This window comes from Gopherus flavomarginatus, chromosome 1 (assembly GCF_025201925.1).
Source record: "Gopherus flavomarginatus isolate rGopFla2 chromosome 1, rGopFla2.mat.asm, whole genome shotgun sequence".
NCBI classification, from domain to species: domain Eukaryota; kingdom Metazoa; phylum Chordata; order Testudines; family Testudinidae; genus Gopherus; species Gopherus flavomarginatus.
Genome location: NC_066617.1, coordinates 236,057,519 through 236,083,176, shown reverse-complemented (window position 1 = coordinate 236,083,176; position 25,658 = coordinate 236,057,519). Strand labels below are relative to the sequence as shown.

The window sequence follows — 25,658 nt, the reverse complement described above, 5'->3', positions numbered from 1 at the left end:
AATTTTTAATGAATCAGTAAACTCAGGGATTGTACCATACGACTGGAGAATTGCTAACGTAGTTCCTATCTTTAAGAAAGGGAGAAAGAGTGATCCGAGTAACTATAGGCCTGTTAGTTTGACATCTGTAGTATGTAAGGTCTTGGAAAAAATTTTGAAGGAGAAAGTAGTTAAGGACATTGAGGTCAATGGTAATTGGGACAAAGTACAACATGGTTTTACTAAAGGTAGATCGTGCCAAACCAACCTGATCTCCTTTTTTGAGAAGGTGACAGACTATTTAGACAAAGGAAATGCGGTAGACCTAATTTACCTCGATTTCAGTAAGGCATTTGACACGGTTCCACATGCGGAATTATTAGTCAAATTGGAAAAGATGGGGATCAATATGAGAATTGAAAGGTGGATAAGGAACTGGTTAAAGGGGAGACTACAACGGGTCATACTGAAGGGTGAACTGTCAGGCTGGAAGGAGGTTACTAGTGGAGTTCCTCAAGGATCGGTTCTGGGACCAATCTTATTTAACCTTTTTATTACCGACCTTGGCACAAAAAGCGGGAATGTGCTAATAAAGTTCGCAGATGACACGAAGCTGGGGGGTATTGCTAACGCGGAGAAGGACCGGGATATCATACAGGAAGATCTGGACGACCTTGTAAACTGGAGTAATAGTAATAGGATGAAATTTAATAGTGAAAAGTGCAAGGTCATGCACTTAGGGATTAATAATAAGAACTTTAGATATAGATTGGGGACGCATCAGTTGGAAGCAACAGAGGAGGAGAAGGACCTTGAGGTATTGGTAGATCACAGGATGACTATGAGCCGCCAATGTGGTATGGCCGTTAAAAAAGCTAATGCGGTTTTAGGATGCATTAGGCGAGGTATTTCCAGCAAAGATAAGGAGGTGTTAGTACTGTTATATAAGGCACTGGTGAGACCCCACCTGGAATACTGTGTGCAGTTCTGGTCTCCCATGTTTAAGAAGGATGAATTCAAACTGGAACAGGTTCAGAGACGGGCTACTAGGATGATCCAAGGAACGGAAAACCTGTCATATGAAAGGAGACTCAAAGAGCTTGGCTTGTTTAGTCTAGCCAAAAGAAGGCTGAGGAGGGATATGCTTGCTCTTTATAAATATATCAGAGGGATTAATATTAGGGAGGGAGAGGAATTATTTAAGCTTAGTACCAATGTAGACACAAGAACGAATGGGTATAAACTGGACACTAGGAAGTTTAGACTTGAAATTAGATGAAGGTTTCTAACCATTAGAGGAGTGAAGTTCTGGAACAGCCTTCCAAGGGGAGTAGTGGGGGCAAAAGACATATCTGGCTTTAAGATTAAGCTTGATAAGTTTATGGAAGGGATGGTATGATGGGAGAGCCTAATTTTGGCAATTGGTCTTTGATTATCGCCAGATAAGTATGCCCAGTGGCTGGTGATGGGATGTTGGATGGGATGGGATCTGAGTTAGTGCAGAGAATTCTTTCCTGAGTGCTGGCTGGTGATTCTTGCCCACATGCTCAGGGTTTAGCTGATCGCCATATTTGGGGTCGGGAAGGAATTTCTCCAGGGCAGATTGGCAGAGGCCCTGGAGGTTTTTCGCCTTCCCCTGCAGTGTGGAGTATGGGTCACTTGCTGGTGGATTCTCTGCAGCTTGAGGTCCTCAGACCACAATTTGAAGACTTCAATAACTCAGGCATAGGTTAGGGGTTTGTTATAGAAGTGGATGGGTAGGGTTCTGTGGCCTGCTTTGTGCAGGGGGTCGGACTAGATGGTCACAATGGTCCCTTCTGACCCTAGAATCTATGAAGAAATATGAAGAAAAATTAAGTTAGGATCAGAGAAATTGCTATAAAGGGTCAGAATTATGGTCCATCCAGTCCAGGATCTTGTCTCTGACAGTGGCTGATACTAGGTATTTCAAAGAAAGATAAACTGTCTATGTAATGGACAATAATAATGTACTCAAAGGGGAAGTTTATTTCTATCTCCTGTTATTTAGTGGCTTGATAGTTTGTGCCTTATACATTTTTTATTGTATCTAAGGTACTGTGAATGTTTTTATTATTCATATATATACATTATTTATTTGAATGCTGCTACTTTTTTAATAAATGGAAATATCTTCTTAGTGTTGTCTTCAAAACTAGCAATTTATGAATGGGTATATGACTTTGGAAGAATATTAATTAATAGTAACTTTGTGCATTCTTTAGAACAGTGTGTTTCCCAAATGATTGGTCTTAAGCCATTGGTGTCTTCCAGGAAGGGTCTAAGTGTGTCACCTGTCACCCTTCCAATCAGTCCCCGCCTCCATGTGTGCCCCGAAGCACTAATCCCAACTTCTCACTTCTGCTGGGCTGTGGCAGCAGGCAGTGATGTGGGGAGCAAGATCAGGTCACCTGCAGTAGCAACGTGGAGGAAGTGGTGGGAGCTAGTGAATGAACATTTAGCAGCTTGTTAGTGGGGTGTGTGTGTGTGTGTAGTGGGGGAGATGAATAATAGGTAGATCCGTGGAGGGTCACCTTAGTAAAAAGTTTGGGACCCACAGCCTTAGAATATTAGGTCAGTTTGGATTGACTGTATGACAGCCGATCATACTGTAAACAGTATGATTGACAATGACCCTTTGTCTGAGAAAATAAAAACTCACTAGTCAGCCTCCAACCCTCCCCCAAGAACATGAATTAGCAGATACTTACCTGTAGAAAATTCCACTTGAAGTTAAATATCTTTCTTTTCTCTAGATGTCAAGCAACAGGAAGGTAGAAGGGGCCATCTGGTTTAATACTTGGGTTGAATCCAAGTTCTTGACATTAATGTGACCTTGAGTTAAAGCCAACTACTTTCTGTATCATATGAAATTCTTAGTGAGTTAAAGTCACTTTTCTTACTGTGGTTTGGTCTAATCTTGTCAGAATCTTAAACCAGAGCTGCCAGCTCCTAGCATTCAAAAATCATGAGTCAGGCCCAAAAGAATCATGAGATTTTTTTAAAGTAACACCTTTACATCCTCTCTGGTGTTTGAAATTTCAGAGTTCATGTTTCCCACCTGTTCTTTGCAACCAGGAAGTTAGTGACATGACTCCAGGAGCTGGATCTTTCAGTAAAGACAAAATAAAATCACCAGAATTAGCAAAATTGCTAAACTTATTGGTGGCTTATTTACCAGGTAATAGGTTTCCTTTCGGTTTTTTTTTTCCATATTATTTTGTATTTAAGGTGATAAGACTCAATTGAAAATGGAGTTTCATCAGATTAGTTTATGGAAAGTGGGTGGTGGTAGCACGTGCTATATGACAGGACAAGAGACTTGTCTCTTCAGGCTATATGTAAGGTTATTTTTATACCTTGGTATATTCAGTGTCATATTTTAGTATTTTCAGTGTATTTGGCAAATTATCATTTTTATTGTCATTTTCCTCCCTCCATATTGCAATTCAACAGCCTCTCTCCTTCAGTAAAGTTTGAGTTTCTGCTAGTTAGCACTGAGTAGCTCAAGATTGTGTCAAGGTTCTGCTAGCATGGAGTAGCTTAATGACATCTTGCTAGATAGGACATCAAAAGTAAATCTTTGTTAATTGACGCTGTGCAGCTAGTTGTCCTCCTTTTGTGGTGGCTGTCACGCTGTCTGGAGTGGCTCATGACCATGAATGCCTACCTTAGGGCAGACATCGCAAACTGGTGGTATGTTCTATAATTAGGTTTCACCACCGTAGTAACAAATGAGAACTCCCAAAGTAGTACAATAGTCTTACATGGAGTCACAACCAGTCCCTGAAGACACTCCAGTCTATTTTGTCACCCAGGCAAACTGGACTACGTAATAAGTGATCATTTACAACAACAACAAAAAAATCATAAAATATTCCAGTTGCACCCAGTCCAAAGAGACCAGTCACTCACCCGGGTCGATTTGCGCCCCAGATCTCTCACTAAATACAATGCTGGCAGCCAGTTCTGTAGTAAACTAACTAAAGGTGTATTAGCTGAGAAAAAAAGAGTTGTTCAGAGGTTAAAGCAGGTGAAAGTATATGTAAAAGATGAGTCAGAGTCTATAACTTTGAAAGGTGGCAGAAGTGTAGTAATCTGCCAGTTCACAAAAGTGTTTTAGGGCTACGCTGAGTAACTCTGGGGACCTTAGTCTTCTCTTTCAGTTAGAATCCAGACAGTGCAGAAATGAAGAATTCTTCCTTGTGTCGTATTTATAGCTTCTTCTCACACAAACCTAGCTGACAGCAACGGTTCCCACACAGGCCTCTTCTTCTGAAGGGTCGGGAGGGATTCACTTAACAAAGTCTTTGATCCTTGATCTCGCACAATGGCTAATTTTTTGGTTAACGAACAGGTTTTAAGAAGCCATCATTTGCATTCTTTGTTGTTTGATGGGTTACTTAGTTATAGGGATATATACAATGCAGATGTTTGCTGTTATGTTCAGACTTGGCGTATAGGTGAGCGAGAATAATATATGCAGCATCCCTACAAGCATTTTATAAAACACTAACCACATTCTTCTTATCTTAACATATACTATTTATTTTGATAATGCTGGCACACAGATAAGCAAGACTGGTTTCCAACTATGCACTTGTAAGTGTTCAGGGAGGCCTGAGGCTTTGGCATCAGCTGGCACCTGGTCTGCTAGCCTCACGGTGGCTGTAAATCTTCTCTCTCTATTTATCTTGTATCATTCTGCTAGAATATGAAAGATAATTTCCTGTGGTATGCTTGTTCCCTATCATAAATATTTGTTCGCACTTTGATATTTTTGTCATAATTTGCATTCTATCTAAGCCACAAATCCTTGTCCTTTTTTAAAAGATAAAAATAAAATTATAATACTTTTGCGGCTTTGACAATACTCGTCAGCTTACCATAAAGAATATTTTTGAGCTCTTAATATCCATAGTACTATCAAGTAAATACAGTTTGTGAGTATTCTCACTTTGTATTACTGAATGTTGGTATTGAATTATGAAATCTGCTGACAAATTTCCTTTATTAGCTGTGGCATATAGCCCATAACAGTATTCTTACTAGTTCTCTTCCTATGCGCGCTTTCTCCCCCTAAACACACTTTTTTTTATACTACTGTAGGCATAGAAGTTGAGATTAACATTAACTTCAGTGAGTGGCTGGCTAAATCCCCCAGTCAGCTTTGAAATCTGAATCTGAGTGTTTATTCTAGAAAGTTCTGTAGGGACTCTGGTCTTATTTTTAATTGGTATCTTCAGGAGAGTGGTGAGGATGAGGTAATGGGAGAGGGTTTGTAGGTGTTGATCTGTCAATGATTACTGATAACAAGTTATTATCAGCCAGCTGTTGATAGAATGATTTAATGGTTGAGCAGCAGAACCCATCAGATATATCTGGACCTGCACTAGGTCTGTCAGCCCCCTAACACATCTTCCCCCTGAAAGAAGCTGTCCTTAACCTGGAACAAGAAGTGGTCTGGCTATGATAAAGATGTTATCTTCACACTCCCAACTCCCAGACCAAAGATAAGATCCAGACTGTGTTCTACTGTGAATTGAGTTGGAAATTTTGTGGGATAGTCCTGTGATTTCAAGCTGGCCATGAAATCCCATTTTGATGTGAACACTGAAATCCAGCAGAAAGAATAAGTATTGATTATTCCTACTTAGGCTGGATATCAGTCAGAACTTCTTGACAATAAAACCTGAGTCTTTACAGATGTCTCCCAAGGAAAATTGAGAGTCCCATCACGACTCACTTTTAAAACAAGACTGAACAAAGTCCTAGGACAGGGGTTGGCAACCTTTGGCATGCAGCTCGCCAGGGTAAGCACCCTGGCAGGCCAAGCTGGTTTGTTTCCCTGCCGCATCCAGAGGTTCGGCCGATCACAGCTCCCCCTGGCCGGTTTTTGCTGTCCCAGGCCAATGGGGGCTGCGGGAAGAGTAGCCAGAACATCCCTCGACCTGCACCGCTTCCTGCTGTCCCCATTGGCCTGGAGCGGTGAACCCCGGCCAGTGGGAGCTGCGATCAGCTGAACCTGTGGACGCTGCAGCTAAGCAAACTGGCCTGGGCCACCAGGGTGCTTACTGTGGTGAGCAATGTGCCAAAGGTAGTTGACCCCGTCCTAGGAAAAATTTTGTAAAGAGCAAGGCTGGTGACTAATTGGAGAGGGTTCAGAGAAGAGCCACAAGAATGATTATAGTACAGTATTAGAAAACATGCCTTATAGTGGTAGACTCAAGAAGCTCTATCTACTTAACAAAGAGAAGGTTAAGGGGTGACTTGGTCTCAGTCTAGAATTACCGACATGGGGAACAGATATTTGATAATGGACTCTTCGGTCTAGCAGACTAAGGTATAACAAGATCCAGTGACTGAAAGTTAGACAAATTCATATTGGAAATAAGATGTAAATTAACAGTGAGGGTAATGAACTATTTGAACCTGTTACCAGTGGTTGTGGCGGATTCCCTATCACTGACAATTTTAAAATCAAGATTGGATGTTCCTTTAAAAGAGATGCTCTAGATCAAAAGGAATTATTTGGGGAGCGTTCTATGGATTGTGTTATACAGGAGGTCAGACTAGTTGATCACAATGGCCCCTTCTGGCTTTGGAGTCTATGAATCAATGCTGCATTGGCAGGGAATTGGTGCAGCTTACACTAAGGTTTCTATTTCAACTTCACCATCTGTGATACTACTTTGTAAGTTAATTTTATTTTTATTACATAAAACTCCCTTTATAGTGTACATTTATGTTGCATGAACTGTGAACTCTGGTTCCGGAGGTTAAAAACAGGAAACTTGTCAGTTCTGGGGAAGCTGAGTTGGGACAACTGGATTGCCTTTTCAGTTTCCTGGTTTATAGTCAGATAACTTTAGAATGTTATAAATACTTGGTGTTTGTTAAGTCAAAGTATATATACCATTTTATTCATAGAAATGAAGTGGCATATTAGCAACCAATACTTTCGGAACCTTTGCATAATTAGTTAACTTTTAAATGTCTCTGAATTTTTGCCAACAGGATTGATCGTAAGATGTCAAGTGCTCATACAAATTATAAACTGGATGAAGCCCAGGCCATAATGAATGAGCTCCGAACCATAAAAAAGGCTATTTGTATGGGTGAGAAGGAAAGGCAGGACCTTATGCAGGTAAGAAACTTTTTGTACTGGATGAATAGCTACAAAAATGTAACTTCCCCTGGTCTCTACTGTTTTCCCTTGTTTGTAGGTGCAAAGGAATTGCTAAACTGAGTCAGACTAGTGGTGTGATCTAGTCTGATATTCTGTCTGACATAGATCAGAAGTAGAGGAGAGGTACAAAACACACATCTTGGACAGTTTATGCAGTGACCTGTTTATCTGGAAAGTTTCTTCCTAATCCCTATCAGTTAGTGGTTGGCCTGTGTCCTGAGCCTGAGAGTTCATATCCCTGGATCATTTATACCCTAGATATTATAACTAAATCTTCTTATTCATATAAATGTCTCCTCTTTATATGAATCCATTTACACTCTTGACTTCACGGATACCTTGAGTTCCACAGAGTAATTGTTACATAAGAAAATATATTCTTTGATCGGTTTTACGTTACTTGTCCTTAATTTCATTTTGTGTTCTCTTGTTGTTTGTATAATGAAACAGGGTAAAGAAGGGAATGTGCTAATCCACTTATTATTTTATTCATATACTATGTTTCCTCCTGTCTTCTTTAAACTATGAAGTGTTTATTTTGTTAACTTATCCTCATTTAGAATCTATCCAGGCCTCTAATAATATTTTTGCCTCTCATGACCATTGTAGTTTGTGCTTTGGCCTTTTAAAAATTCAGTGATCCACCTTTTTGGCTTCAAGAGCCAGCGGAGGAATACCAGTACTATGATGCACTAGTCGAGATAACTGGAATGTAATCGCATATGGTTGCATGAAGCCTCTTCATCCCTATCTCGCTACCATTAGGCATTAACTTTCTTTCCCCTTTCCTTTTTTTAAGTCTCAACTTCATATCATACGTTAGCTTTATACACCTTATTAAAAAACCCAGAGAGCCTGTGGGCTTGGAAAGATGACAAGGATAGTCTGTTAAATCAGCTCTGCTGTATGTGAAAGGCAATATCTTTTAGGAGCCTAGTAAATTAACATAGCCTTTCAAATGTATCTTTCATCTCTCTCTGCAGTAGTTTCATCATGTTCTGTTAGCTTTTTTTAATTATCTGGGTATCTTGTAATCTTCTTATTATGTTTCCATAGTTTAAAAATTATTCAGTCTCTGAAGCATTACCCAAAGGTCAGCTGATGGACTCCAAAACATTGTCTAAGTAGGCAGAAAAGTGAAGTCACTATTAAAAATGTCAGCCTTCCTTGGCAACTTTCACTATATTTGCTATTTTGTACTGGCCAACTTTTAAAATGGTTTTCAGTGTTCCACATGCCATGGCTAGTGAGAATGATTAGAAAAGCAATTCTTCCTGGATTCCATAATGCACGTTTGGGGAAAGTAGCTGGCAGTTTAAAGACTTGTGTGTGAGAAATCTTGGATCAGCTCAACTACTGGCCTTGTTTTAACTCTCCCACTAGACTATTTTATTTATTCTTATGTCTTAACCCAGCAACACAGTGTCCACCTGACAGACTGAGAAGTCTTGAGAATTGCACCTTTAAACCAAACTTTAAGTGTGATAGCAGTGGCCTGAAAAGTACTATTAAGTAATTACAAATCTAGTATCACGTTAAATGCCATGGACTGAAATGTGTCCTCTGGCAAGCCTGGAATAGAAGTCATATAGAACAAATGAGAAATTTAGGATGATATTAGTCATTGGTTTTAGATCTGTTTTACTGATGAGAATTGAAGTTGTCACAATTGTATATTTCTTCCAGTGCATTTTGTGGTGCAATAGTCTTTAATATTGATTTGTTTCATAATTAGTTACATATTTTATTCAATTTCGGCATACTTTACAATCCTGATCCAATTTTAAGATTTAACAAAATAACAGTATTTCAAAATGAGTATCTCAGTTATGTAGACCCAGTATGAAGTCTGTTTAAAATTTTCCATATTACTTTTACATTTTAAGATCTGACTAGCAGGCGAAGGGGAAAAAAAATCTCTCACAATAAACACATTTTGGAAAAAGCAGTGGTTATGGAGGAGTTGGGAGTTTTGTGTAAACACTTTGTAAACTATTCCAGAAAGAGGAAATAGAAAACTTCATAACTACCTCTTAATCTAAATCTGTAAGGTGTAGGCAGTGGACCTAAACATAGCAGAGGTGACTCAGTCTTCTGTATGTGCTCAGAAAGCTGTGGCTGTTGTAGAAATATGATAATTGGATGAGGATATGTGGGAGAAGAGTCTGAGGCAAGGAAGGAAGAGGTGGACAGGTTTAAACTGGGTGCTGTGGTTAGAAATAATGCCATATATGTGGTGTCATTGCTCCAAAAAGACGAGGGAATGTTTATAAAGGTTTGTGTGCGTAGTTAGGCTTCTGAGAGCTGCTCTTCCCCCGTGCCTCCCAAGTATACATTCATATTGATTTTGTTGTCTGCTCCAGTGTGTGTTTTCTTTTGTAATTTTAACATCCATCGACAGCCCTGGGGAGATTTTTTTTTTTTAACTGGGTTGGGAAATTGAGTAGGAAATATTGAAGTGGAAGAGTTGTTTCTATCTAACATGAAGTACATGTTGCCCCAAAATTGTATCTGATAGTGTGTGTATTTGGCATAGTGTCCCCAGGATAGAGCTATGAAGTGAGAGAAGTTTCAGGCAGAAGACCCCCATTGCCCTACACCCAGCACAGCTACATTTCTCCTGTACCTCGTGGAGATGAATGGCTTTGAGCAGGGCAGTGCAGATGAAAGTGGGACCACACAATGTGGTAGAGCATGTGTGGAAATCAGAGGGCACCAGGCCCCTCTCCTCTATTGGCTTTCAGAAAGGGCTTTTTTCCTTGCTTCTGTAGTTTTCCAACTGTAAGCAAGGGGGAGATGCCAGTAGTACCATGTTGTCTGCAGTTTTTTATGAGCTACAGTTTGAGAACCACTGAGCTATATTATGTTCTTTTTTCTTAATAAATTGCAGGTTGTTGCAAATTAGCAATCCCCATAGGGAACCTAAAATCAGCAAACTCTGTTTCACTGGCACTGAGCCTCTGTAGTTTAGAATCAGGTTAGTTCTTTGTTAAGTAACAGTCTTCTACCTGATGCTGGTCAGTATGGTTATACTAGGTTAACTTAATGTTTGATGGGATTTGTTAGTGTGAGTTATCTCTTTTTGGGAATTTGTTGGAGAAGTTTATTTAAATATTTTATGTTTAAATTTTTTGCAGTGGAGGATGCCAGTGGTCTCTCTCATGTATGCCAGACTATGGTTTTTGTTTTCATTGTGACAAAAGAAAAAAAATCTTTTGTAAACATTTGGTTGCAGGAGAGGGTGAATAATCAAGAAGTCAAATCATGAAATTAAAAGTTGGCAATTTATCTTGAAGAGAAACTCTGCTTAATGGGAACTTCAAAAACCCCAAATCCTTTTGTCTAAGCTTGTATAAAAATCATGATATTGGCTTTCTTCTTTTAATTAACATTTCATTTAAGAAATTGAAAACTTGCCTTCTGTCTGATAGTTGCTATTTTGCATGATTGTGTCTTACCTGCCTTTCTCCCTCTGTGCTGTTCTACACCCTTACCTACACAATCTGCTCAGATCCACAGATTTCAAAGTGCTGCCCTTCCTGCAATCCAAGTGGAAAAACCTCTCTGGCTGCATGGACCTTGTGATTGTAGAATCTAGGGGTGAAATTAACTGTGATTAAAATTGAAGCAATGGGTGATATTTTTTCAGGATGGGTGAGGGATTAGTCACTGAGGAGTGTCCTGTGTTGGAGGCAGGGGCAGGTAAGACATGGCCTTCTCTGCTGTCTGTCCTGGAAGCTGTCAGCTGCCGTGTATAAAGTCAGAGCCATTCACAGCTCTGAAAACTGAAACTTTGACAGATATTTCTTAATTATTTGTTGTTCTTGGATTTAAACTACATTACTTTTAATATACACTTACATACAGTATATAATCATTGGGGGGGGGTTGGAAATGGATTATTTTCAAAACAAAGTTCCCATTTCACAGAATGAAATGATACATTTGACTTTCTTACAGGTAGCTTTTTTTTAATAAACATCTTGTTATATCCCAATAATAGAAAAAGTAGTGGGTGGAGTAATTTTACTATTTTTTGAAAATGGACAACAAAAATTAGATTCTATTAGATCACCTTTTTAATGTTCTTTTTTAGAGCCTGGCAAAGCTAACAGATGGATTCAGGAATAGCTGTTGTATTACAGACTCCCTGCAAGGTCTCCAGCACAATTCTAGTTCACTGAGTGATTCCTGTTTACCTCAACAACACTGTGATGCTTGTTCTCAAACTGACATCACTGGAGAGGTATGTGTTCCAATGCAAGATGTTTGCTGTGGAAAATAAGCTGCTTTTGTGTTAGTCACATGATTATGGTTCATTTTCCATTTTAATTCAAAGATGTTTTGGCTGCAGTGGAATGGATGCTTGGAAGAAAATACTGTGTTTTTTCCCTCCATTTTTAAAAGAATCCATTTTGGTTTAATAGTGTACAAATAATGTTCACTAGTTATGTGCTTTGTGATTCTAATCCTCAAACATGCAAAAGGCCTTTGTGAAATGTTTACAAAGGAATCTGCTCCTCAGTTCCATCAGTCTGGGCTGAAGCAATCACTTTCTTACCATTGCCATGACTAATGGCCAGATGGCAAAGTAGACCCTGAATAATAGTTCCCCACGGGCATGTTCACAAGCTTCCCAGTCTATGGTTTTGCCTGTTTATAGTGCAATTGTTGCCAGCTGTTGGCACCAAGCATCAAACTTTTACTAGTATTACAGCCATGCTGGAGGGTAAAAAATAAAGGATTGTAAGCGCCCAGTTTTACATGTGCCTCAAGGATCTGTTACCCTATGACCTGTCAAGTTTTTTTTTACCCACACTTGGTTTTGTCTTTTCATATGGATTAAAAGATTCAAGATCTAAATTGATCTCAACTCCTTTCTTCCAAAATAAAGGGAAATTTAGAATTTAAATTAGGGCTCTAATATTTTGTTTTTTTAAATAAGAATCCACTTCTTTCTTGAGCTGGTTGGTCAGGCTTTCGCTGTAATTTCCTTCAAGCCCTTCTTTAAAACATGTTCAAGAAAAGTAAAAGAGCACCACACTTAAACAACCCAATGTGAATTACACTGTCGTGTGCATGCCTGTTAAAGGTTACCATGCACTGTTACTTTGGTCATTTGAATTAGGTTTTCGTGGGCAAAAAGTAAGCAACTGCTTCTGAGGAAATTTGAAGTGGAGTTGAGAGCTCATTCACAGTGAGATAGTATAAGAATTTGAATGTTACTTCAGATACAGAGCTTGTTACAATTCAGGAGCTTTAAGTTAACTGCTTTTTCTGAGTGTTGTATACCATGCATTTCTTCTTTGGTCTATTTTCCCTCAAGTCCCTTTCTACTCACCCATGTGTGATGGGTGAGTAGAAAGGGAAATTTTTATAAATATGGCGTGATTGTGGTCTGTGAAGAGTTTTTGAAAAAACTGATCTGGCACTAAACTTTTCTCACATGGTCCAAAGTGAGAGTTGTGTGGTACAATCGGAAAGTCATTTGTTGAAACTGGTGGTGGATCAGATTGCAGTGTCCTAGTTTACCAAAAGGATAATAGCCATGTTCTCTGCTGCAGAATGCACATTGAATACCATCCACGACAAACCAACTATGGTATATTTTGAAGACTGTATAGTATACATTTGGTTAGAAAATATAAATGTATATCAGCATAGGGATAACCCTTGCACTCTTGAATTTGAAAAATATTCTGCAGTGAGGGAATTAATATCAGCTGGTGGTTGTGAATGGGAAATTGGTGGATTGTGTTACCTGTGCCTGAAGATGCATAGAGTAGGACAGGGAACTGATAAGGGACTAAAAACTCAGTGATCTGGTGTGTATGGGGATCCAGAGAAGTTATAGCTATTAAGCTATATGTGGCTGGTTTGGGGAGGAACTAAAGCTGCATGTAATGGGGCATATTGCCCAAGGAGGGTTTGCAGAAGTGAGCTTGCTTTGCTACAGTAAGAATTGCGGCATGGCAACAGTGTTGCAACGTTTTGATTCAAGAAGCAGTTATAGCAGGTTTGAATAAAATTGTTTAATTTGTTGTTTATTTCTAGATAAATTTAAGGCAAAGAACCATGGATTTCAGGGACTAAAATACTTAGTAATGCTTCAACATATAGGGAACATCTGTCTTTTTGCTTTGAAAGCAAAACCCCAATGACTTTGCACTGACTTTTCCCATAAAATAAGAATACTACTGTAATAAGCAATTAAATATTGCACTCCTTTGATTCATCTTATTCTTTACATTTTGAGCTCTGATTTAGGAAGGTCTTAACAATTCATAATTAAGTGTTACTAACTCATTTTATTTCCATAAAGCCAGTTTACTGAGAGGGCTAACTTTACAGTTACTGCACCTTTAGGTAATTTATTAAGAACACAATTTCATATCTTAAGAATCCAAACTATCTCTTGCAGACACATTTTTATTTGAAACATTGATAGTTTTTTGGTAAGCTTGGGTGGGGAGACAACATTTTTATTTATATTCTTTTTACAATGTTTGTTACTAATGTGTGTTGTATTTTGCCACCTTTCCTTCTCTTCCTGGTCCTCAACTCCAAAAAAAAGTTTTGCTTTGATGATAAAATGAGACTTGTGGACAAAGTAAGACTGAGCTGGCAATATGAAGAGGCCAAAAAGAGGTAAGTAAACTTAAGCCTGTTTTCTGTTCTTTGTGACTGAAACTTTGGAAATAGATTTGAAACCAAGCAATGATATCACTTTCAGTGTACCTCCTGAAAGATAGATTAACTGTATTTGCTAGTACTTAGTCCATAGGTAGTTGAGGTTTACTGTAGCATAACATTATCAGTAAGATTACAATATTTGTTTTCAGGGGAAAATCCAAGTGTCAGACATATCAGAAGCCCCATGTACACACAAAGTTGCACTAGTTTAAAACTGTGGTTTGAAAGTGGTTTTGTTAAACCATTGCAAAGTCCTGTGTGGACACTCTTAAGTTAATTTAAATCCACTTTATATGTGTTTCGCTCATGTTGGTAAATTTACAGGGCAAGCTAAACCCGTATAAGCAGTTTTAAGTCAATATACGTATGACTGCATAAAGGTTTGCACTAGTTTAACTAAATCAGTGTAGATAAGGCTTGAAACTCAAAACAAGCAAGTGAAAACAAAACTTTCTTAACTGAACAGCAGTGCTTTTAAACTTTTAAGATCTTTAATTAACAAAGGGTGTTTTTTTTATTTTTAAAAACAAAAAGTTTGAAAATTGGTTTTTCCTTCACTAATTCCTTCGGTCATATTTGCCTACTTAGTGATTTGACTTACTTTTTTTTGTTTGCTAGTGTATCAATCCTGCAGAACCAACACAACTCTGTTAAAAGTAAATTGGACACACTTCTGGTTTATGCATCAAGAACATTGTTAAGTAATTTCTGTTTGCAGTGCTCCTTAGCAGCTCCATTCTCCTCAAACTATGTGCTTAGTTACACCTGTGCAATTCCATTGAAGCTGATAGGGTATTACTAGTATAAATGGTAATTTGAGGACAATAAGATTGCATTGCTATAACAGTGATTTTTATAGACAAGATTGGTAGCACCATTATTAAGATTGCCCGACACCTCCCACAACCACATGTTCATTAGCGTATAACTTTGCCAAAACTTAACCTTTGGGTCTGACATTTTCCAAGTCAGGTGTCTGCCTTACCCAACATTTTTCAACATTTAAAGCAAAGTGGTTCAGGCATTTCTGAGAATGAGGCTAGAAAAAGTAGATTTTTTGCTCATGATAAAAAATTCTGGAGACCTTTTCTTTTGGAAGCTATAGCACCCCCATGCTTTGAAGCAGAGTCTTGACATTTGGCAGGGGGTGGGGGTAACAATGTGACAGGGATTTGCTTTTCTCCATCTCTGTTAAAATCAGAATGATCTTGGCCAAGTTTGAATAATTGCATTTCACACTTGTTTGATGATGACTTGCCAGAACTTCACAGCTAAATTCTTTGAAGATTCTGTCCATGCTGAGCAAGACTTGCCCTGTAATTGCTGCTGCGGGCCACAGCTGGGCACCAGGACTGAAAGCAGGGAGGCTGACTCTCTTATGTTCTCAGTGCACTGCAACTGGACCCAGGAAGCGAGCAGCAGGAAGCTGTCTGATGTGAATGCAGAGGGCACAAGAGCTGGATGTAGGAGGAAGGGAAAGGGAAGAAGTAGATTGGGGCAAAGAATTGGGCAGGGGTGACTGGGATTGGCTGGGCAGAGAGACTGGAACTGGGAGACAGATTGCAAGGAACCTAGGGGGAGAGACTGAGATTGAAAGCCAGTGAGGATGGAGAACCTGGGTAGTGGAGGATGGGACTGGAGGTGGGGGAAACAAGGGAAAACAGATTAGACATGGTTCTAGAGAGAGGGAACTGGGTGGGCAAGAAGCCAGGGGGTGAGGAGTAACTGGGAATAGCTGAACAAGGAGTATGGGAGGCGGCATCCAGGGGGTGGGACAAGGATTTGTTGGGCAGTGAGATTGGGATTAGGGTTAGAAGACTGAGGAGTGGAGGCTGGGACTGGCTAGGTGAGGAGAATGGCACTAGGACGAAGAGTGAGGGGTGGGAAGAAGACGGACATGTTGCAGGGCATGGAGCAGAAGAGGTCTGTGTCCACCAGAGACACTCCCTCCAAAGGCTGGAGTGGAATTTAAGATTCCTGAGCTTCCTCTGCTGCCAGAAAATATCATTGAAACTCACTTTCAGTGCGTGTGCTTCATCTCCCCCTCTCCTGCCGGACCACACAGAGCAGTGGTGCCCAAACTTTTCCTGTCATGCTCCATACCAATAATGGAGGAGCTTGAGTTGATGTGGAGCTGGGGGCAGAACTGTGGATGGGCGAGGAATTGGGGCAGAGGCAGAGTTGACCTGGGGGCAGAGAGGGGATGAGGGCAGAACTGGGCTGGGTGACGAACAGGGGATGGAATAGAGCTGTGGCTGCAACCAGAGCTGAACTGGGGGCAGAGCAGGGCGTGGAGTGGAGCTGTGGCTGGTGCTAGAACCGGGCTGGGGCAGAGTGGGACTGGGTGGTGCTTCCTACCCATCCCTTGCCCCTCAGACCGTGGTAGACTCCCTGAATATTCCTCAGGCCTCCTTATGGGGCACACCCAACAGTTTGGGGAACACTTAGTTCAAATGGCAGAAGTCTGTGTGGGAGATCTAAAGATTCCAACGGTACTAATCATCCATGTAGGTGTCAGTATGATGCTATTTGATACAATTTTTATTGTTTCAGTTTCTTTTTTTAAAAAGCAAGGAATTTACACAAAACCTATGTTAAAAGAACACCATTACAGTTGCAAAGTCAAACATTTAGAAGTTAGGAAATGCCAGAATTAAGGCTGTCTATGCACCCTTTGTGCATACAAGCAATGTGATACAATCTTTAATTACATGATCACACACATTTTTTTCCTGTAGTGAAAGGGAGGCTATAGTCTCCAGGACCCGTTTCACGTGTACCAGAAGTTGGGAGGGGTGTAGTGAATTAAGCAGTGGCGTGCAGGAAGAGAATGGAGGGTGTCATTGTTAAGGCAGTTAAATGCTGCCCTCGAGAACAGGATTCTACCCTGCCCCTGTCACAGAAGCCCTGTGTGATGCTGGTCAAGTCACTTGTTTCAAGGCTGGTAGTTGGAAGAACTTCTATTTAATTAAAAAAAAAGCACTGTATTTTACAAGACCTAATTTAATCTGAAAATTTGAAGGAAGCTAGCAATTTAACTCTTTGATTTGGTTAAAAGTTTTTTGAAGTTCTTGCTCCTTTTCATTTACTTCAAAGAGTTAAGGAATCCCGTTTTGTTCAGTAGGGCCAACATGTATGCCACTTAATTTCCAACTGTGATTGTGAGTTGGGAGGGAAGGAAAAAAAAACTATTACTTTTTATATAATTGGGAAAACATGACTGAGGAATGATTGAAAAGATGTAGACATTTATAATGTACAATGTTTTAACACACTGGTTACAAACCTGTTAACACTGGTCCATTGGTGCTCTGAATAGTGCAGCTCACTGCGATCATAAACCTAGAGGGAAGGCCATAGGAATTAGAAAGGATCTTGGTTTGGGCAGCAATGAAAGAACTTGCTGAAACAGTCAACTTCTGTAAACCACCTTTGTCCAGATTTTCCTTGTCTGTCCCTCCACAAATGCAAGTCAACGCCACGCCACTCCATTTTGTTGCAAGCGCATTCTTTTCACTTATGGCCAAAGAGTTTTATCATGGGATCGGCCCAGCACATTTTCGGTCTCCCCAGTGGTCACTTGGGGTCTCTGGGGATCCGGTTACTGATGCAGGTTGTCCACCTATTGTCTTGCCTGCAGTCTACATGACCCACCCATCTTTGCTTTGCATCGTACATTGCCTGCACTACATAACTTCTGTAAACGCCCTCTATAGATATGGAGTCGGCAACCTTTCAGAAGCAGTGTGCCAAGTCTTCACTTAATCACTCTAATTTAAGGTTTCGCGTGCCAGTAATATATTTTAACATTTTTAGAAGGTCTCTTTCTATAAGTCTATAATATATAACTAAACTATTGTTGTATGTAAAGTATATAAGGTTTTAAAAATGTTTAAGAAGCGTCATTTAAAATTAAATTAAAATGCAGAGCCCCCTGGGCCGGTGGCCTGACCCAGGCAGCGTGAGTGCCACTGAAAATCAGCTTGCATGGCGCCTTCAGCACACATGCCATAGGTTGCCTACCCCTGCTATAGATATAGTGCCATATGACATGCTACAGAGAAATTGATCAAAGACCGTGCCCCACATTTACAGTCTAGGAGATATGTGACATTGATCAAGGATGCAGGAGATAAGTGAGGTTTATGCAATATAATATAATAGGGGTTATTTGTATCTTACTGTATAAATCATGTGGGACAGGGTGTTAATTAGTTTTTCCCGAGGTACAATCAGATATTCTACATGTCCTTCCCAGAAATTTTTTTGTTTGATGTCTGGAAAAACATATTGGTTGCTTCTTTGTGGTATAGCATGTAGCACAAGCATAAATAGAGGGGAAATGCTGAGCATTTCACTAATTGTGAAGTACTTGTGTTATCTGAACATCAAGAAGTGACCTGGTTAAAACCTTTCTCTACGAACGACATTTAGACATTTTTTTATTGAATAAAAAGGCCCTCTGTATTAAAAATATTTTTCTAAAATTGCCACTAGGATACAATTTTGCTATCCAGGGATAACAGCTTTGACAATGAACTATTGTTCAACAGAAGTGTTAGTTGCTTTAAAAAAGTCTTTATTTTGCCCAGTATAATGTATAGTAGTAATCAGCATTTTAAGTTTTGAGTGGAACTGCACAAAGCTCAATTTGCCCCTACCAGTTATCTCTGGTTACATTCTTCATTTATCATGCATTCCTTCCCTTTAGCTTGCTGGCATTTCTGTAGAGCTTTTGTCTCCATTAAATATTTTTGTCTTCAGCCTTGCTTGGCTGATGAAACATCTACTGTAACTGCACAGCGTGGGTGCAGGAATGTGCTGTGTTGGATTAAAATCTACAAACTAGAAAATTAAAATGCTGCATTATATAATAATTGTAAAACACTTTACCATGACTCCTTACTACTTAAATGTAACATGGAATCAATCTGTTATGCTGGTAGTACACAGCAAATCAGTACCTTATACAAGTTCTTCTTTTTGGGAAAAAAACAAACAAGTTAACAGAAAATTTAAAATATACTCAGTGTAGAGTGGAAACCACCTCTTTTCTCTTTCTAAAAAAAATGGAAAAAAGTAAAAGTGATAATATATGGCATGCCATAGCCTACCTGTACTCCTACAGAGTCAGGAAGATAGAGTAGCTTCAGATAGCAGTAACTTTTTGGCTTTGCCATGTGTAAAGAAAAATAAATATGATTTTCTGTTCGATGTACTACTTGTGTGCATAGCCTCTTGACAGAGAAGTGCAAGTGTGAGAGTTCAGATTGAGCTCCCTACAGGAGAAAAGACTCAGTAGCAGTAGAAAAATTTCCCTCCCTCCTTTCCCATTGAAGGTGATCGGAGTTGAAATCCTGCCTTCAAAAATTCTCATCCTGTACCATCCTGAGTGACTTGATATTTACATAAATTAAGACATTCGCAGAGATTTTCTGCAGTTTCCCATATTGGATAATTTGCCTCTTCTTGTGAGCAGCTTCTGCTGGATGGAGTTGTGGATTCTTGCACATTGAATCCATTGCTCTGGGCAGAAACTCATAAGTCATGTGTTATTGTTCAGTCCAGCTCACTGGGAGGCTACATCTGTTTCCTTCCACCCCTTACTCTTCCCTCCCCCACCTTTTAAAAAATACCAGTTGAATGCTACTTCCATGGGATTTACTATTTGTCTGTGAGCCCTGCCAGTCTCACCCTACAGAATTGGAAGGAGGAGGTGTGGTCACGTTAATACAATCTCACTTGGAGCAGTGACTCAAGGACCTTCTTGGAGCACTGATATTGGCTTCAGTTACTATATCAGTGAGAGCCCACCTCTTCAGAAAGTAGTTGGTGGAAGCTGGAAAGGCCATCACAGACCACTGCTCTGACAGAGCTGTTGCATAGCAAGAAAAATCAAAAGCAAAATTGCTGCTTTCACAACTCTTAATGGTGCTAGTAGTTTAATGCCTTATATGAGCTTCTATCAGCAAAATCCATTCTGAAATATTCTAGTAACTATGCCACATCTCCCATGAAGTATATGATTATGCTTCTGAACAGAAGACTGACCATACTGGGTCAGACCAAAGGTCCATCTAGTCCAGAATTCTGTCTTCTGACAGTGGCCAGTGCCAGGTACCCCAGAGGGAATGAACAGAACAGGTAATCATCAAATGATCCATCCTCTGTTGCCCATTTCCAGCTTCTGGCAAATAGGCTAGGGACACCATCCCTGCACATCCTGACTAATAGCCATTGAAGGGCCTATCTTCTATGAACCCATCTAGTTCTTTTTTTGAACCCAATTATGGTCTTGGCCTTCACAACATGCTCTGGCACGGACTTCCATGGGTTGACTGTGCGTTGTATGAAAAAGTACTTCCTTTTGTTTGTGTTAAACCTGCTGACTGTTAATTTCATTTGGTGACCCCTAGTTCATGTGTTAGGAGAAGGAGTAAATAACACTTCCTTGCTTACTTTCTCCATACCACTCATGATTTTACAGACCTCTATCATATCCGCCCCTTAAGCTCAAAAGTCCCAGTTTTCTTAATCTCTTCCTATGGAAGCCATTCCACACCTGTAATCATTTTTATTGCCCTTTTCTGTACCTTTTCCAATTCCAGTATATCTTTTTTGAGATGGGAGTGACCACATCTGCACACGGTATGTGGATGTACCATGGATTTATATAGAGGCAATATATTTTCTGTCTTATTATCTATCTCTTTCTTAATTATTCTGAACATTCTGCATGCTTTTTTTGACTGCCACTGCACATTGAGTGGATGTTTTCAGAGAACTATCCACAATGACTCCAAGATCTTTGAGTGGTAACAGCTAATTTAGACCCCGCCATTTTATATGTATAGTTGGGATTATGTTTTCCAATGTGCATTACTTTGCATTTATCAATATTGAATTTCATCAGCCATTTTTGTTGTCCAGTCACCCAGTTTTGTGTGATCTCTTTGTAGCTTTTCGCAGTCTGCTTTGGACTTAACTATTGCGAGTAGTTTTGTATCATCTGCAAATTTTGCCACCTCACTGTTTACCCCTCTTTTCAGATCATTTATGAATATGTTGAATAGGACTGTGGACAGCACTATTTATGTCTTTGCATTCTGAAACTTGACAATTTATTCCTACTCTTTGTTTCCTATCTTTTAATCAGTTACTAATCCATGAGAGGACTGTCCCTCTTATCCCATGACAGGTTACTTTACTTAAGAGCCTTTGGTGAGGGACTTTGTCAAAGACTTTCTGAAAATCTAAATATACTATATCCACTGAATCCCCCTTGTGCACATGCTTGTTGATGACCTCAAAGAATTCTAGTAGATTGGTGAGGCATGATTTCCCTTTACAAAAACCATGTTGACTCTTCCCAACAAATTATGTTCATCTATGTGTCTAACAATTTTGTTCTTTACTATAGTTTCAACCAGTTTGACCAGAACTGAAATCTACAGGCTTACCGGCCTGTAATTGTCAGGGTTACCTCTGGAGCCCTTTTAAAAAAAATTGGCATCACATTAGCTATCCTCCAGTCATTTGATACAGAAGCTGATTGAACTGATAGTCCTGCAATTTCACATTTGAATTCCTTCAGAACTCTTTAAGTGAATACCATCTGGGTCTGATAAATTATTGTGGTTTAGTTTATCAATTTGTTCCAAAAACCTCCTCTAATGACACCTCAATCTGCAACAGTTCCTCAGATTTGTCATCTAAACAGAATGGCTCAGGTTTGGGAATTGCCCTCACATGTTCAGCTGTGAAGACCGATGCAAATAATTCATTTAGTTTCTCCGCAATGGTCTTATCATACTTGAGTGCTCCTTTAGCATCTCGATTGTCCAGTGTCCTCACTGGTTGTTTAGCAGGTTTCCTGCTTCTGATGTACTTACATTTTTTTTTTTTTTTTGCTATTACTTTGAGTGTTTGGCTAGCTGTTCTTCAAGTTCTTTTTTGACTTTCCTAATTATATTTTTACACTTCATTTGCCAGAGTTTATGCTCCTTTCTATTTTCCTCACTAAGATTTAACTTCCACTTTTTAAAGGATGCGTTTTTGTCTGTCACTGCTTCTTTTACTTTATTGTTTAGCCATGGTGGCACTTTTGTTTTCTTACTGTGTTTTTTAATTTAGGGAATACATTGAAGTTGAGCCTCTCTTATGGTGGCTTTAAAAAATTTCCGTGCAGCTTGCAGGGATTTCACTTTTGGCGCTGTACCTTTTAATTTCTGTCTAACTTCCTCATTTTTGGGTAGTTCCCCTTTCTGAAATTAAATGCTACATTGTCAGGCTGCTGTGGTGTTTTGCCCACCACAGGGATGTTAAATTTCATTATATTATGGTCACTATTAACAAGTGGTCCAGCTATATTCACCTCTTGACCCAGATCCTGGGCTCTGCTTAGGACTAAATCAAGAATTGTCTCTCCTCTTGTGGGTTCCAGGACTAGCTGCTCCAAGAAACAGTCATTTAAGTTGTCAAGAAACTTTATCTTTGCATCCTGTCCTGAGGTAACATGTACCCAGTCAATATGGGGATAGTTGAATTTCCCTATTATTATTATTATTATTATTGAGTTTTTTATTTTAATAGCCTCTCTAATCTCCTTGAGCATTTACCAGTCATTATCACCATCCTTGTCAGGTGGTCAGTAATATATTCCTACTGCTGCTATTGGAGCATGGAATTATTATCCATTGAGATTCTGTGGTACAGTTTGGTTCATGTAAAATTTTTTAAGTCATTTGATTGTTTTTTTCACATATAGTGCCACTCCCCCACCAGCACGACCTGTTCTGTCCTTCCTATATATTTTGTACTCTGGTATTACTGTGTCCCATTGATTATCTTCATTCCACCAAGTTTCTGTGATGCCTATTGTATCATTTAATGTGAGGCACTTGAATTCACCCATCTTATTATTTAGACTTCTAGCATTTGTGTAGCGGGTCGGCAACCTCTGGCACATGACTCGCCAGGGTAAGCACCCTGGCAGACCGGGCCAGTTTGTTTACCTGCAACGTCTGCAGGTTCGGCTGATCACAGCTCCCACTGGCTGCGGTTTGCCGCTCCAGGCCAATGGGGGCTGTGGGAAGCCATGGCCAGCACATCCCTCGGCCCACGCCGCTTCCTGCAGCCCCCATTGGCTTGGAGTGGCGAACCACAGCCAGTAGGAGCTGCAATCAGCCAAACCTGTGGACACAGAAGGTAAGCACACTGGCCCGGCCCACCAGAGTGCTTACCCTGGCGAGCCGCATGCCAGAGGTTGCCAACCCCTGGTATATAAGCGCTTGAAAAACTTGTCACTTTTTAGCTGTCTGCCATTACATGATGTAATTAAATGGGATTCTTTTTTATGTGACTGTTTCTCAGCAGATCCTACTCATATTTTATCATTTTCCATCCTCTCCTCCTTACTGGGACATAAAGAATCTCTATTAATAGATCCTCCCCTAAGGAATGTCTCTATCCAAACCAGGTTCTCCTCCGCACCTGTCGTCTTTCTCCAACCCTTAGTTTAAAAACTGCTCTACAACCTTTTTAATGTTAAGTGCCAACAATCTGATTCCATTTTGGTTTAGGTGGAGCCCATCCTTCCTGTATAGGCTCCCCCTTTCTCAAAAGTTTCCCCAGTTCCTAATAAATCTAAACCCCTCCTCCCTACACAGTCGTCTTATCCACACATTGAGATGCTACAGCTCTGCCTGTCTAACTGGCCCTGTGTGTGGAACTGGAAGCATTTCAGAGAATGGTACCATGGAGATCCTGGACTTTAACATCTTACCTTGCAGCCTAAATTTGGCCCACAGGACTTTCTGTGTCATTGGTAACTACATGTACCATGACCACCAGCTCCTTTCCGGCACCACACAAGTCTATCTAGATGTCTCAAGAGATCTGCAACCTTCGCACCAGGCAGGCAAGTCACCATGGAGTTCTTCCAGTCATTGCAAACCCAGTTATCTGTTTCTAATGATCAAATCCTCCATCATTATTAACTGTCTCTTCCTAGTAACGAGTTCCCTCAAGCAGAGAGGTATTCTCAGTGCACGATTATACCACAACACCATCTGGAAGGAGGATCCCAACTGTGGGATTGTTTCCCTCTGTTCCAGTTAGATATTCTCCTTCCATGAGACTTTCATCCCCTCAACTGCACAGAGGCTGTCAGATTGGGGATGGAACCGTTCTACTGTGTCCCAGAAAGCCTCATCTATGTATCTCTCTATCTCCCTTGCTCCTCCAGTTCAGCCACTCTGGTCTCCAAAGCCCATACTCTGAGGGCCAGGAGCTCCTTGCACTAAATGCACACCTACGCCACCCGCCCATAAGGCAGGCGATCATACATGCTGCATTGGGTACAATAAAGTGGGTACTCGGTTGGTTGGTTGGTTGGACTTCTGCCTGAATTCTCTTTCTACACCTGCAGCTCCTTCCTTTGTTGTTGATTTGGTTTTACCAGGGGGTGTTTTTGGCTTTAAGTTTAAAGAATGTTAAGTGTATTTAGCCGCCGCCACCACCAAACACGTGCACGCGCGCACACACCCTCTAAACTCCCTTGCAGAACTCTTGTTAGCTACTCCTGTTCACTAGCTCCTCTGGCTCAGCACATGGTCCCACAGACAAACAGGTCACATGGTATATTTCAGTCAAGCAGCAAGCACATCACAAACATGCATGCTGCAGACGACAAACTCTACCCCAAGGGTCATGTAATCGCTCCTCCTTTACCTCAAGAACTACATCGCAAAACTCCTCCGTTAGCCTCTCCTGTTTGCTAGGTCCTCTAGCCGCTTAGGAACGGGTTTTTGAAAGCCTTGGTCTTTCCGAGTAGCCCCACCCCAGGGTTAAGGGTTGATGGGTGCTAAAGGGCTTAGGGATCAAAGCCATATTAAGAAGTTCTCAGCCTTGCCTGGCAAGCTGCTAGGCTGAGCACACGGTCCCCCAAACAAACAGACCACGTGGTATATTTCAGTCAAGCAGCAAGCGCAACACAGACAGACACACACTACAGACAAACTTACTCCATGGGTCACGTAATCGCTCCTCCTTCACCTGGAGAACTCCCTTGCAAAGCTCCTGTTAGCTGCTCCTGTTCGCTAGCTGTTTCTTTGCTGAAGAAAGCACATTGCATCTTTCCAAGATGCAAATTAGAAATAGTGCATTTTGCCTTTTGTCAGCTAATAATCTAAGAAGTCATAGACCCAAGTACACATCAAAAGAAAGGGATCTCTCAGTGCAGTGCTCATTTGTAGTACCGTAACCTGGGCAAGTCTGGTTTTTGGCAGAGAGAATAGGAAAAAGCTATTTAAACTTTAAAATAGGAATAAAAAAGCTCAATTTTCTTATCCTGTGCTGTTGGTCAAATGCAATTTTAATGGTAACACTGCTTAACTGTAATGAGATTGGCATGAATCTGCAGCTGAATTGATCATAGCACTAGTGAAAGAGTTTCAGTGAAATACATGATCATGTGGCTAGCTTTAAGGTCAAAAGGTGCAAAAATGATTTAACTGTTGTATGTATGCCAGAATGAAGAAACAAATCCAAGAGCTGTAGAGAAAGAAATTAGAAATTATTCATTTTCCACAGAAAGAAATAGTGAGATTTAAAATAGTAACATGGGTAATGCTGAGGAGCTTTAAATTTGAAATCTTGCTTTGTGAAAGCCTAAAGTAATGCAAATAAAAAGTGCATATGAAAAATCTGTTTTTACTACTGATGAGTATTTGTGAGTGCGCACTTCTGCACTATTGCCTGTGATCAAGATGACGTTAGT

At 40.2% G+C, this 25,658-nt stretch overlaps 1 protein-coding gene across 2 annotated transcripts in view; it reads left to right on the top strand.

The window, feature by feature from the left end:
• Positions 1-25,658, top strand: part of WWC3 (WWC family member 3) — a 186,140-nt gene that overhangs the window by 106,258 nt on the left and 54,224 nt on the right. For both annotated transcript variants that reach the window (XM_050963480.1, XM_050963471.1), the window contains exons 6-8: positions 7,015-7,144; positions 11,283-11,432; positions 13,761-13,834. In XM_050963480.1, coding sequence (XP_050819437.1) covers positions 7,015-7,144; positions 11,283-11,432; positions 13,761-13,834 — 354 coding nt within the window. The remainder of the gene's footprint in view (positions 1-7,014; positions 7,145-11,282; positions 11,433-13,760; positions 13,835-25,658) is intronic.